This window comes from Mauremys mutica, chromosome 5 (assembly GCF_020497125.1).
Source record: "Mauremys mutica isolate MM-2020 ecotype Southern chromosome 5, ASM2049712v1, whole genome shotgun sequence".
Classification (NCBI taxonomy): domain Eukaryota; kingdom Metazoa; phylum Chordata; order Testudines; family Geoemydidae; genus Mauremys; species Mauremys mutica.
This window is the reverse complement of record NC_059076.1, coordinates 89,930,766-89,945,382: the sequence shown is the minus strand read 5'-3', so window position 1 is coordinate 89,945,382 and position 14,617 is coordinate 89,930,766. Positions and strand designations below refer to the sequence as shown.

The 14,617-nt window shown below is 37.8% G+C and overlaps 1 protein-coding gene across 5 annotated transcripts in view; it reads right to left on the bottom strand.

Annotated features, from left to right (window-relative positions):
- The window catches only part of SGCZ (sarcoglycan zeta), a 483,993-nt gene extending 469,735 nt beyond the window's left edge, over positions 1-14,258 (bottom strand). The window contains exons 1-2 of one of the 5 annotated variants that reach the window (XM_045017558.1): positions 14,173-14,258; positions 2,015-2,100 (exon numbers count right to left, since the gene is read on the bottom strand). In XM_045017558.1, coding sequence (XP_044873493.1) covers positions 2,015-2,074 — 60 coding nt within the window. In that variant the 5' untranslated portion in view covers positions 2,075-2,100; positions 14,173-14,258. Of the gene's footprint in view, positions 1-2,014; positions 2,101-14,172 lie in introns of those variants that run through there. The other 4 variants (XM_045017561.1, XM_045017559.1, XM_045017560.1 and 1 more) reach the window with 4 other exon arrangements.
- Positions 14,259-14,617: the final 359 nt, after the last annotated feature.

Sequence of the window (14,617 nt, the reverse complement as noted above, 5' to 3'; positions counted from 1 at the left end):
AATAAATAGGTTTATGTTTATTTCTTTGTAACCTGTCTTGTGTAATTAGAGGAAGAATCAAATTGGGTATGTGGGTATTTTTTGTGTAACTAAGTTTTTGCCCAGGGGAACATCCTCTGTGTTTGGAATCTGTTGTCTGTGAGAGTAGCAGGTATGCTAATCTCTCCCAAAGGGTTTTCTTTTACCTTTCTTTTCTTTAATTAAAAGCCTTTTTCTTAATACCTGATTGATTTTTTCCTTGTTTTTAGATCCAAGGGGGTTGGATCTGGATCCACCAGGAGTTGGTGGGAGAAAGGAAGGGAAATGGTTAATTTCTCCTTGTTTTAAGATCCAAGGGGTTTGGATCAGGAAATTGGTGAAGTCTCTCAAGGCTACCCAGGGAGAAGGTGGTTTTGGGGAGGAAAGAGGGTGTTCCAGACACTGAGAAATCTGGATGGTGGCAGCAAGACCAGATCTAAGCTGGTAGTTAAGCTTAGAGCTTCTCATACAGGTCCCCCACATCTGTACCCTAAAGTTCAGAATGGGGAAGGAACCTTGACATGTAGTGAATAGCCCTGTGCCTGAAGTGTGTTCTCTCTCATTCCAGTTCCTCATTCTAAAATATAAACTAATGAGAGGAGGAGTTTCATTCACTGAACTACATTAGCAGGTGATGTTATCTACTTCTTTATAGTATTGCCACTAAAAAGGAAATACTAGTAGTTACTTTATTGAATTAGATATATAGTACCATAATATTACATCATGAAAATTGGAAATTATGACACAGTAATAAGATAAACACTTCCATTTTACTGCCTACAATCCATGCCAAAGTGTATTCACTAATTGATTAAATAAAACTTTTCAACTCACCTCTTAGCAGTAGGAACAGCAAGATTTTATCTTGCTATATGCACTCTACCATTGTATCAATTCTTTGAGGTCCCAAAAAATACAACTTCTCATTATTTATCTTCCCTACCCACTTCGCAGTATTTTAGCAGGAACCCACATGTGCAACTATTGTCTATTGTCTTTCACTGGGAATAGAAGAATCTGGTATATTCTAGGAACTGACTGACTCACGAGATTTCCAGATCAGTTTTGCAGACTAATGTTAAGGTAGTTAGCCAGGCAAACTTCAGATAAGAGTTAAAGCTTAATGCTGAAACACTATGAATTCTTCCTTACACTTTCTTAAATCTGAACATGAGTTGCTTGGACTGAAAACATATTGTTATTGTATCCTTCTTGAGGTTGTAAGAGCGCAAGAATGAAAACTCAGGTTTACTCAGTCAGCCACAATAACCAGATATACTCAGTTTTTTTTTAGGTTTTACTTCCTAATGAATATACACAGCTATTGCCTAGATCTAAGCTTGACCATTCTTTAAGAGATGATCATACCTTGAGCAATTTTGCTGTTACATTTTTGGTATCTGATTTTTCAGTATGTACAACCTATGAAGTAGTTCTGAAAAAATTTAAGAAACCATTGTAAAGACAGTCCAACTATGGGGAAAGTAAGTTCCATCATTTCCCCTGATGAGTGCTGAATATTGGATTATGATATTTAACTTAAAATACATCTAAAAAGGGAACAGATTTGTGCAGTTTCTGCACAATGGTGAGAGTGACATGTCAGTACATAAAAAATTCCATATAAATATTTGCTTCTAGAAATACAGTAAACTTGAGGGTAAAAAAAAAGAAAGCCCTTAAATTCTTTAGTTAGTGTAATGCCAGAATTCAATTAACTTTATTTACATCTGTGATGTCATTTCATTCAAAATTTTCAAATGACTCCATAAAGACTTTTTAAAAGATTTTTGTATAATATAACCTCAGAACTCTATGTTCCTAAACTGACCTTTATAAAATGGAAGCTCAAAGTAAAAGGATATGGAAAAAAATCAGTATGAGTGGAATATGGTAAATAAGAAATGTGTTTTCAGCTTTCTATTTGTAATTCAAACTCAAAGGTTTTAATATATTAAATGTATCAATCTGTAACATAACTGAGTCTACATACCTCTGTTTCCTTGTATGTCTTCAAAGCTATCCCTCTCTCTCGATTGACAAAAAATTCCATTCACATGTTAATGCACTACATCTCAGCTGATAGCACAGGCATGGGAGAGAAAGATAAATGATGCATCTTAGTACCTTTTTCCTCTGAAATTACATTAGTCTTCTGGGACATTAGATAGGATGAAGCTACAGATTCTAAGATCATTATGCTGCTTATTACCCTCTGTATTTATCTTCAATGCTACTAAAGCTTTATAGAAAATCTAATTTCTCCAAGGCTGCATTAGCATCCAAACTACCAATTTTTTTGGAGGCCAGGCTACATTCCAACTTCCAGATAATGCATGAAAGGATGTAATATCAATCACAGGGAGATTTAGAAAGCCTAACGGTTGGGTGTATTTGGCACAGAATTCAACCAGAAGCTAAATATCTGGATCGTTCTGGGACCCTCATTCTTAAATTTGGTTCATGTTTTATTTAAGAGGGAGATGAAGTTGACCTGTTGGTCAATAAAGTCAAGGTTGTGCTAATACTCAATCTGCTCTCATTCTGTTATCACTTAAGAAATGTTTTGTAGCTCACCTATGTAAGTGTAATTAATTTTAGTAATGTTCTTTTTATGGGAAATGCTGCTGGCCATAACTTAAGGTAGGAAAGAAACTTCAGCTCATTTATATGCTCAAACTCTGTTCTAACCTAAAAACCCACACAAACCAAAACAGAGCTCAGAAAATTGTCACTGAAGTGCAGATATGTTCACATAAAAAAAGCTAACTCACAAACTTAGGAACCTACATATTTTTGTTTTTTTCTGCCTATGCAAGATACTTCAGCTGGAGAAGTGTACTTTCTCCCTCTTATGAATGAAAGGAATAAAGTGATGCAGACCAATATGTGGGCAGCATTTCAATAGAAGTGCATTTGAAATTTACTCTCAACTACAAGAAAAGAAATTCCATATTTGAACTGTATACCCTGACAATGCCTGTCCTTGTGCAGAGTGTTTTCTTTCTGCTAGATCAGCCTATAGAAGCTAGAAATATTTCAATTCCAGATTTCTCATAAGAGTGCCTCCATAGTCTGTTCCTGATTCTGATATATCTGACCAGCACTGGCCTTGAGATTTGCTGCTGCTGGTAATACTCAAGCGATGAATTAAAACCTTGTGTGCCAGAAAGAGGCATTTTAAGTTTGAATCCCAAACAAGAGGTCACTAAATACTATCAAATAGGCATGGGAGCCTTTGAGGGAGAGCCCAAAGATATACAGCTGTGAGCTAGAATTCCATTCTAATACTGTTCATGCAAAGGAAATAATCTCAATGTAATAAATGAGTGGAGAAGACATAGCTGAATGGTATTCAGAAAAGACGTGACTTAGTTTTCTTATGAGTGACTCTTACGGAGTTTAATCAAAATGATTTTTTATACAATATATACATATATATTTTGGTTCTTCTTCAGACTCTAGATTGCTGCCATGTTCTCAAAATTCTTGTGAATTAGAGGCATGATTTTTACAAAAACCATGTCAGTTTTGTCTTTATCATATCACATGTTCATCTGTTCCCTGATTATGTTTTAATACTGTTTCAACCCATTTTTTGATACTAAAGTAAGGCTCACTGGTCTGTAATTCTAAAGATTGCTCCTAATGCCTTTGTGTCTACACTGAAAATGAAGGTATAATTGTAACATAGGTAGGTATACCTGTGCTAGTTTTAATCTAGCAAGCACAGGTAGCAACCTGAGTACATTCCCAAGTGAGCTAGTTGTCAGGTGGCTAGCCTGTGCTGAAAACCATGCCACCACATCTTCACCATTATTGTGACCCGCACTATCTAGATTAAGGCTAGCACAGACAGATCTACAATTACACTTTCACTTGCAGTGTTGACATTCCCCTACACACTTAGGCACAACATGTGCTACCCTCTGATCTTTTGGTGTCAGCCAATTTTAATGAGACTACCTAGCTTTGTTAGTAGCTCAGCCAGTTCACGCTTAAGTTCTTCAGAACTCTGATATGTACTGTCTGATCTGTTACACCAGATGACTTAATTTATTATTTTGTTCTACCTCCTTTTTTACCAACTCATCTTCATTGCCTGGAAAGAGTATAACCAATAAACACATCTCCCCAATATCCTCCATGGGGAATAATGATGAAAAGCCCTCATTTAGCTGTCTTTACTCCATGGTAGTCCAGGGGACCAAGGGATCTTTGGATGTTTCTCTACTGCAGAAACACCTAATATTATTTCTTTGGCTTTTTGCTCTCAAAACATCTTAGCCCTTCCATTTTCCATCTTACCTTTTATATGCCAAAGTTTACAATCTTTCACTATTAAATCCACTAAAGTTGCATTTTCCATGCTATAAACGTTAGCTGTGTAGACCCCATAGGATATTTTGGGAACAGTATAACATTACTGAACCACCTATGCATGAACCTATTCTGTCCTTTATCTACAGGTTTATAGAGAAGTAATACAGCATCCATTTTTTAAAATCATTCAATCATGTTTCAGTAATGCCTATTATGTCAAGGTCCTCTTCCATTGCCAGGATTTCTAGTTCATCTCAGTTTTCTTTTAAAACACTTGCACTGAAACAGACACGTATAGTTTTTATCTTCATCCAGGAGCCTAGTTTTATTTAATATACTTTATTCTGACACCCTGTATTTTCCATCATTTAGCAATATGATCTCAACCTTCAGTTCTGCTGTAGTTTGTTCTGTTCTTTACTAGACACAGAGATACCTCTGCATTGCTTTCCTTTACAGATAGTGTCCAAATTGAATGCTTCTCAACATCTATGTCTTTTTTCCCCCCAAGCTCCCGATTTAAATAATCCCACCAAGTCTCATTAGTTTTGACAGCAACCTGTTTCCACTTTGATTATACTCAGCCTTCAAATACCAAGAACACTCAACTGAAGAATTCACAAACAATATTAAAATTGGTACTTGTATTAAAAAAACCTGAACAATTGTGTCCAATTCTGATCTATACCCTGGTGTAAACCAGAAATAACTTAAGTCAGTGGACTTGCATTGGTGTAGAATCGCTGTGAGATAGAATCTGACCCCAAATATTAGCTGCTCAAGTTACTGTATATGCACAAAATATAATGGACTGAGGATCTCCAAAGGATTATGGTTGATTCATAAAATAACAAGGGTGGAAAAAGGTGCAGAAATTAAATGATAAAAAAATTAAAATTAAAAATTAAAACATGAGAGAAGAAAAATGGCACTAAAGTTGTGCATTTATCAGTCAGAAAGTGACTTCATGGTCTTCATTAGAGGAAAATGTGCAAAGATAGACATGGAATGAAATAGATTTCACTAATTAGTCAAATCATCAGTGCTTTAAATCCTATTAAAATTGGAAATTATTAGCTAGGAGTATGCAACACACAAATGCAAAAGCTTAATAGTGATAGCAGTAAACAGATTGGTGTCTTGGATACCTTACAGTTGATTTTTAGATCTTGAGAGAAAAGAAAAATCAATACTTGGGCTTTAACTCTGTAAAACGGAAAGATTTCCTTACAACAAAGCATGCAGTGGTTCAAAAGTACAGAGAACAGGCTCACATTCCATTGGTGTTCAATACATCAATATAAGCTACTGTAGCAAAGAAAAAATATAGTATATAATGTACATGATTCAAAAGAGGGTTTTACTTGAATTTTCTCATCATTGTTTCCTTATCTCACTAGGTGTAATACACATCCACTGGACGGACAAAAAGATTTGGATATAATTGGGTGCAAGTGGGAATATGAAAAATCTCACAGCACTTGCAAACTACAGAATCATGACCTGAAACTGAAATTTCTACAGTAGTACAAGGAGCTGAAATCTTTCAAGTTCTTAAAGCTGTAGATAACATTGTCAACTTTGTAATTTTGATTGTAAAAGAAAGCACACCACAGAAGGACAATGCAAAATATGAGAGAATCAAAATACTAAAGGGTATACCAGTAATTTAGCAAGATGAGAAGTGAAAAGGAATGACAAAGGATACGAAAACTTACTGACTCCAAAGACCCAGTTTGTTCATTTCAACAGGAGTGTTGCCTAATTAGGGAGAATATATAAAACTCTTGTATTTAACAAGAAAGCGAAAGCAAAACAAAAATAAATTGAGTCTAACACCTTTCTAGCAACACGTACATGCTTTTCCAGAGCCATTTAAAATGGTCACTAAATTCCTATTGCGCTTAGAAAAACACATTATATCCATGAAGCACAAGTACCTCTTTAGATAACATACATATTAATGCACAAGTAGAAAAGAGGGGAAGGGAGAGATCAGTAATGATATAAAATAATAAAAAGGTATGGCTAAAAAAGATAATTTTTAAAAGTAAAATTGAACAAGGACTTGGTTTAGCTGAAAATTGGCAGCCATGTTCAACATGAAATACAGCAATGAAATATAGTATAGCAAAAATGGAAAATCAAGAAAAATAAATGACTTGTATATGTGGCACAGTACTGTAGGAGACTCTTTAGATATTCAAACAATCTGAGTCAGTGTGAACCAAAGAATACAGAGTAGCCACCAGCAAGGTTACACCTATCAGGACCCTTGTCAAACCTTAGTCTCAAGCCCAGGTCAGCTGGGTTCTTGGGAAACAGCCTTGGCCATCACACCACATCAGCTCATCCTATTACAAGGCAATTCACAGACAGGTAGGCCAGGTTCCAGTGTTCCATGACCTGCTGCCTGATTGGCCACACAGTCTTGACCCTGATTGACTGGTCACCACATTAACTTCCTGCTTCCTTTCTGGCCTCCTATGAACAACAAGCTATTGCGTGCCAGGTGCTGCTTGGACCCTGCCTTGCTGCCTCCCTTGACCCCATTAGCTGCTTTGCTCTATCTTCCACTTGAATTAGAGCTCCTGGTTATCAGACCTCATGTGTGAGCTCTGACCACTGGTCTGGACTGCCCTTTGACTTGCCTGACCACTAGATATAGCAACCCCACATTTCAAAATCAGTAGCTAGGAAAAAATAGCATGTCTCAGGGCTTGTCTCCAAAAATACTTCATTGGTGGCAAGCTGGGGTGTAAATCCACCCAACACTAGCCTGCCATGCATTAAGTGAATTGTACTGTTGTGCACTAAAAAGTTCCCTAACATGATTTAATCTATTCCCTTTTCAAAGCAGCAGAGATTAAACTGCACTATGACACTTTGTTCACAGCAGCAGTGACCATGTGGACACATGGGGTGTAAATCTATCCCATGCTAGTCACCCATCTTGCTGAGAATGAAGTGTTTGTGTAGACAAGCCTTAATTCAGTGCCATATTTGGAGAATAAAATTCTCAAATTTGGCCAGTGAAAATTTCATTTAGTGAAAAGAAACAATAGTGCCTATACTCCTGAATATTGGTACCAAACAATTTCTCTTTATTAACTCAGTTGGGGCCAACCCTAGAGTTTTGCTATGTGAACAGCTAGTGGCACAGGACCTATTCTGTCAGCACCACGTGAAGGCACAACATGACCTCCCCAAATGATCTACAAATAAATTTAATTTCATAAGGATATAACATCTTTGGAATGGGAGTTATACCAAAGAAAGCCACCACACTGGCATATAACTTCAAAAAGGAGAACTACACAAAAATGAGGAAGCTAGTTAAATGGAAATTAAATGAAACAGTCATGGAGTGAAATGCCTGCAAGTTGCATGGATTTTAAAAAAAAACAAAATGCATACCCCAATAATAAATAAAAATAACAGTGAGAGGACCAAAAATGCCATCATGGCTAAACACAGTAAAAGAGGTGATAAGATACAAAAAACATCCTTTAAAAACTGGAAGGTAAATACCACTGAGGAAAATAGAAAGGAGCATAAACTCTGGCAAGTATAATTAGGCAGACCAAAAAAAAATTTGAAGAACTACAAGCAACACACAAAAACTCACAGCGAAATAGGTTTTAAGTACATCAGGAATATCAAGCCCATGAAACAATCAGTGGGGCCACTGGATGATGAAGGTGCTAAAGGAGCACTCAAGAAAGATAAGACCATTGAAGAGAAGCTAAATGCATTCTTTGCATCGGTCTTCACTGCAAAGGATGAGGGGTGAGATCTCCACTCCTGAGCCATTCTTTTTATGAGAGATGGAGTTCTCAGTAGATGAAGTTTTGAAAGAAATTGATAAATAAAACAGTAATAAGTCACAAAGAGCAGATTGTATTTACCACTAGTTCTGAAGAAATGCACATGAAATTACAGAACTAACTGTGGTATGTAACCTATTGCTTGAATCACCCTGTGTACCAGATAACTGGAGGATAGCTAATATGGTTCCTTTTTTTAAAAAAAGGCTCTAGATCTGATCCTGGCAACATCAGGCCAATAAGCCTAACTTCAGTAACCAGGCAAACCAGTTGAAACTATAGTAAAGAATAGACTTAGAAACATACATGAACACTATGTTGTGGAAGAGTCAACAACTTTTGTAAATGGAAATCATGTCTTCATTAATTAGAATTCTTGAGGATGTCAACAAATACGTGGAAAAAAGTGATCCACTGGATATAGTCAAAGAGTCCAGGTCACAAGGTCCCTCACCAAAAGCTATAAGCCAAGTAGGCAGTCATGGAAAAAGAGGGAAGATCCCCTCATGGATCAGTAACTGGTTCAAAGATTGGAAACAAGGGATAGGAATAAATAGCCACTTTTCACAGTGGAGAGTGCTAAATAGTGGGGTCCCCCAAGGATCTGAATTGGGACCACTGTTGTTCAACATATTCATAAATGATCTGTTAAATGGGGTAAATAATGAAGTGGGCAAAGTTAGCAGACAATAGAAAGTTCCTCAAGATACACCTCTACCCTGATATAACGCAGTTGTGGGGGGGCCAAAAATCCCTACCGTGTTATAGGTGAAACACTGTTATATCGGGGTAGCAGCAGCAGGGCTCCAGCAGTGATTTAAAGGGACTTGGCTCCCTGCAGCAGCCAGAGCCCCGCTGCTACCACGCTATATGTGAACCCGTGTTATATCAGGTCACCTTATAGCAGGGTAGAGGTGTAGTTAAGTCCAAAGCAGACTGAAGAGTTAAAAAGGATCTCACAAAACATGGTGATTGGACAACAAAATGACAGATAAAATTCAGTGTTGATAAATGCAAAGTAATGTACATTGGAAAACATCATCCCAATTATGCATACAAAATGACGGCTGATACTGGGAATACAGGTCCTACCTCAGAGACTGAAGGTGTATAGCCACCCACAGAGCAGGTGTCTTATCCATGGTATCACCAGAGAGCATCCAGGTCCTGGAAAGGATGCCTAGGAGACTATTGTTTACAATATTCCCCATACCTATAGTGCAGGTTCCTTGATCATTTAACCTTTTCAGTTTTCCCCCTAGTTTACAGATGTTTAATAAATTGTATGTGGTTTAAATTCACTAGTAGTGATCTGAGTCAGAGAAGTGGCCAGTGAGGAGAGACTACTCCTGAGTGGGAATACCCTAGCCTCTGTCCTGAAAGACCAATGATGAGACTGGGGGATTAAGCCTCCCAGGGATCCCGGGCCCAGCCTTATTAGGGTTACAAACATTTGAGACAGAAAGAAGAGTCCTCAAGATCAGACAGGGATTCATTCTTTTGCACTCTGCGTTCACTGGGGTAGTATAGAAGCCAGGAAAATTCTCCATGATACCAGGACCATTCTGCAGCTCACCCAGAGGTGCTGTCATAGCTTTGGAAGCGGAGGTGTATATTAGCACTCTTCTTCACAAAAGGGATCTGCAAGTTTACTTTTCTTTGCTATAGTGACAATGTAAATATTTGTAATGATGTAAAGTTTAAATTTAGATATTTGTTATATACCAGTGGTTTCATATTTATAAACTGCTAAGTTTTGCTACAATAGTTATTTCTACTCATTAGTTCTTTATATTTCTATTTAATGGTGAATATAACTGAATCTATGTTATATGATAGAAAAGTGGATTCTGGAGTGACCTCAGAAATAGTTCTTTGGCAAGCCCCATTACCACACTGTACCCAACTTCTCCTGAAGGTAACAGAGAATGTGGTTCCTGCACTCATGAGCTTTCCCCAGTGGTCAACAGTTCTAGATTTTTCCATGAAAAGTGTGTTCCACTGAAAATGGAGGTGTGATCAGTTGGGTCACAGAAACCCCCTTGGGACTGCCACCTGATGTGCTGAGACTACTGAGCCTGTTTCCCTGGCAGCTTATGACTTCAGTACCCTGGCTTGTTGAGCCAGACATGCTAGCCTGCTGCAAACAGACCCAGGTCTGAACCACATCCTCCAAAAGCTGCAAACGTAACTTAAAACAGCTTAGAAAGCGCTCCTGTCTCTAGCACCCAGATACCCAATTCCCAATGGGATCCAAACCCCCAAATGAATCCCTTTTACTCTGTATAAAGCTTATACAGGATAAACTCAAATTGTTCACCCTTTATAACACTGATAGAAAGGTATGCATAGCTCTTTGCTCCCCCATGTATTCATTACTTGCTCTGGGTCAATTAATATGCAAAAAGTATAAGTAGGATTTAAGTTGTTCCAAATAACAGAAAGTAAATTACCAAGCAAAATAAAACAAAAAACACACAGGTCTAAAGACTAATACAATAGGAAACTAAATGCAGGTAAATCTCACCCTCCAAGATGTTCCAATAAGCTTCTTTGGCAGACTAGACTCCTTCCTACTCCTCCTGTTCCATCCAAATCAATAAGTACTAGAAATGCAACAGTGTCAGCACTTCTGTGATAGAAGGTTGGCAAAAATACAGTACTATTCTAAAAATCAAGTAAGGCAATGTTCCCAGCTCAGTTCCATTCTGCAACACCTGAATCCTCCTCCTTTCCTGCTATTTGTACCACACTCTGATAGTCATTGCTTTGCCAAATAGATTAGTTTATTAATGTAAAAATTGAAAGTATTATAATAGGAGATATCTATCTCCTAGAACTGGAAGGGGCCTTGAAAGATCATTGAATCCAACCCCCTGCCTTCAGGACCAAGTATTGATTTTTTTGCCCCAGGTCCCTAAGTAGCCCCCTCAAGGATTGAGCTCACAACTCTGGCTTTAGCAGGCCAATGCTCAAACCACTGAGCTATCCCTCCACCCTATTAACAGGTAGCAAATTAGATGCAATCAAAAGGAAGTGTCTACTGCAACAATTAAGCAATTCTAGCTTACCATGATTTGTTTCAATTCAGCTATTTCTCAGCTGATATTGGGACATTAGGTGAGAATTTATCTACAAACAGATCATTTCTGGAAATCACCTACACGCCCATTCTATATGGATTTTTTGTTTTTGATTCATTTAAATGGAAAGGAATGCTGCAATGTCTGACCTATTTCATTTTTAAGTACTACTTTCCTTCCATACAGTATATAATAATTTACACTTACATTGCACCATCTATCTGAAGATTATGGGAAATATCTGTAGGCCTTACTGGAGCCCTATACATGGCTAACAGCCTAAGCCAAAGGCCTTGTTGGAACATCTAGGTATCAGCTAATCAAGCAAATTCCTGATAGAAGAGGATGGTACAACAGGACCAGCTCTAGGCACTAGCGTTCCAAGTATGTTCTTGGGGCAGCCTTTTTCAAGGGGCAGCATACCAGCTCTTTGAAGGCTCCTTTCTGACCTTTTTTGGGTTGCTTGGGGCAGCAAAAAACCTGGAGCTAGCCCTGTACAAGAACATTCAGACTTCTTAAGTAACTGTGTAAATACAGTCCAAGAAGTGTGGTACAAGAACACACCAACCCCTTGTAAAGATAAGGATTAGATGACAATGATAATGGATGAGAATGTTTTGTTCGAACTAAAGGGTACAATACATTACACATTGCTACAAACAAGTTAAGTTAAAAGAGTAGCCATAGGAGGGGCATGTTTGCTTGGCCTAGGGGACAGCTTTCTGTTATATTAATGGAGTTGGCACCTTGTTGTGGGCATACAAGGTTTAGTGTACTGTTACCGTTGAGACAGGGTACTAGGACCGCACTTTGACAATAAACCTGCTTGAGCGCCTTCACCAAACTGAGCCATCCTCTTGCTTCATGAGTGACATCGAGGTCTACTGAATTGGCAAGCTGCAGTGTCTACTGGTGCAGCTAACACCTGTGTTCCACCAACCACATAAGAGCAAAACAGACACTAAGCAGTATAATCCTTACTTTATAGGTGAAGAATCTCATGTAGAAACTTAGCCAATGTTACACAGAAAGCCTGAGCTAACAAGCAGGTCTCTTGATCTTCAGCCCTTTGTCTTAATGATAAAACCACCTATATTGGTTTTCTTGGTCCCTGTCCTTAGTGTTAAGGTCACTCATGAATCAGACAGAAATAGTTCAATAACTATTAAAATATGTTTCCATGGATATAGCCTCATTTCTACTGTGTTCAGTTTCTGACTGCTCTCTCTCTTTTGGTACATAACTGCAGAATTTATTTTAAAAAAAGCTTTTTAAAATCCTCAAGCCCAAAATGGAGCACACATTCAACTTTCAGAAAAAGAAAAGATCCCGGGAGATTTTTTTTTTTGCAGTTACATAATAAAAAAAGGAGAAGTAGAAGAACTTAAATATACATAACTTTTCAACCTCTGCCTGAGGGAAGCACAGCACACCAGGGATGCAACAACTACCAGGCAACTGTTACACCAAAGAAACCTTAAAAGCTATAGGAAGAGAAGACTTATCTAGCAATATGTTTCTTACACATTCTCTCTTCTGGAGACTGATTTGGAGGTACAAACACTAAGAAACAATCAACATTTTGAAAAGTCTCTATTCTGAACCATCTTCAGGCTCTGAAGAAGAGAATAGGAAAGATGAACAAGTACTGTGTTTAATATTTGTGTACCATGAAAAGATTGACACAACAAGATCAGCAATCATGAAAGCAGATGCAGATCAGAAAGTCAGAGCAAAGTAAATATAGAGAAATTTACAGTATGAAAGTGTCTAAATGACTTGTGACACTGATAGCCTCTCACAAAGGAGCATGACAAGGTTATTTTGTCAAGGCTGAGTTCTACTAAAGGATATCTAATAGAAACAATATTAATGACAAATACAGAGATATCTTAAAAATAAAATAAACTGCCCTAGATTAGTTAGTGGCATGCCACTTTTGCCAAGAACAGTCATATCAACATGCAAAGTTGGTTGAAGATCTCAATAAAGTAATGTGGGATTTTAAATAAACATTTTGAATATTACTTACCTGCAATCAAATTGCCTTGATGAAGTCTTTGAAAATGGAGGAAATTAAGATCAAGTGACCAAATGAATGAATTAGGCACAAAGTAGACTGAGCTAACAGGTTATGTTCAAATCCAGGTTAGATTTAGGCTAAGACTTAGTCTTTGGACTGAATGTCAAACCAGGGTTAAAATTTGAACTTTGCTTATTAGCGTTTGTTTAAATTTCAAACACCCCTGCAAAAATCTAGGTATATTACATACAACCAAAACACAAACCTTAATCAAATATAAATACCTCTCATACATTTACATACCATCTACTAAAACCTGATCTGCCTGACAGCCTCCACCTAACTTTTTCTACAATGCCCAAAAAAGCCTGAGAGAAAAGGCCAGTTTGGCTGTAATTCTTGAAGGTTACCAAATCTGGCTCTATTTTGTCCCATTTCAGATCCTTATCACACTGGTATCGGAGCACCACATTAAGGTGAGAAGTTCTACAAAATTTTGAACAAATGGAAGAAATCTAGCAATATTTCAGCCACTTTGGATCATATGAGTGCAACCACTAGTAAAGAAGCCCCTGCAATGTGTTTGGGTTGTAGATTCTTGCAGGAGCACACATCTATTCTGGTTTAGTTTGTAGAGAATTCCCAGAGGAAAAAAAATCTACATTAAGATGGAGTTAAATTTGAGAGATTATATGTGTAATTTAAGGTAAAACAAACCCAACACATTATCACAAGGCTGTAATTATCTCCAAATTAAGCATTGCAAATCCAGGAAATTCAAAGCTAGGTTCAATTAAAAAAAAAAGATATCCATACATGTTAAAGCATGGAAAATGAAAAGTTAGGGTACCCAAACAACACTAGTGATACTGTAATAGGGCCCTCTAGCTCCTACCTCTGCTCTGGTCCATAGACAGCTCAGAGACCCTTGTTCTGGTAAAACACCTTGTAGGCGTGGCGTGGCGTGGCGTGCTCCTCCCCCCCCTCTTCATACAGCTCTGTTCCAACAGTCCTACAACACAGAGAAGGACAATCTCCCTCCCACATCTACTGCCTCTTGTGCCTATTTGTAGCCTCTGCCTAATGGCTTAATTAGCCTTCCAGCTCTCCTCCACTCACAAATTAGGCACAGCTCTGTTTAATCAGCTTTTCTGTATTGTTTGATTGGAGCTGCTGTGAGGAGAGGTCTGGCTCAGGTGTTCTTGCCTAGCACTCTGTCACAGACACTATGCAATTCTGAATAATGCATAATAGTGTTTGTAGCCTCAAATTAAATAATGTTGATCTTTTAATACACATTAAATGTATTCCTTTTCCCCCTTCATAGTTTCCTTCCAATC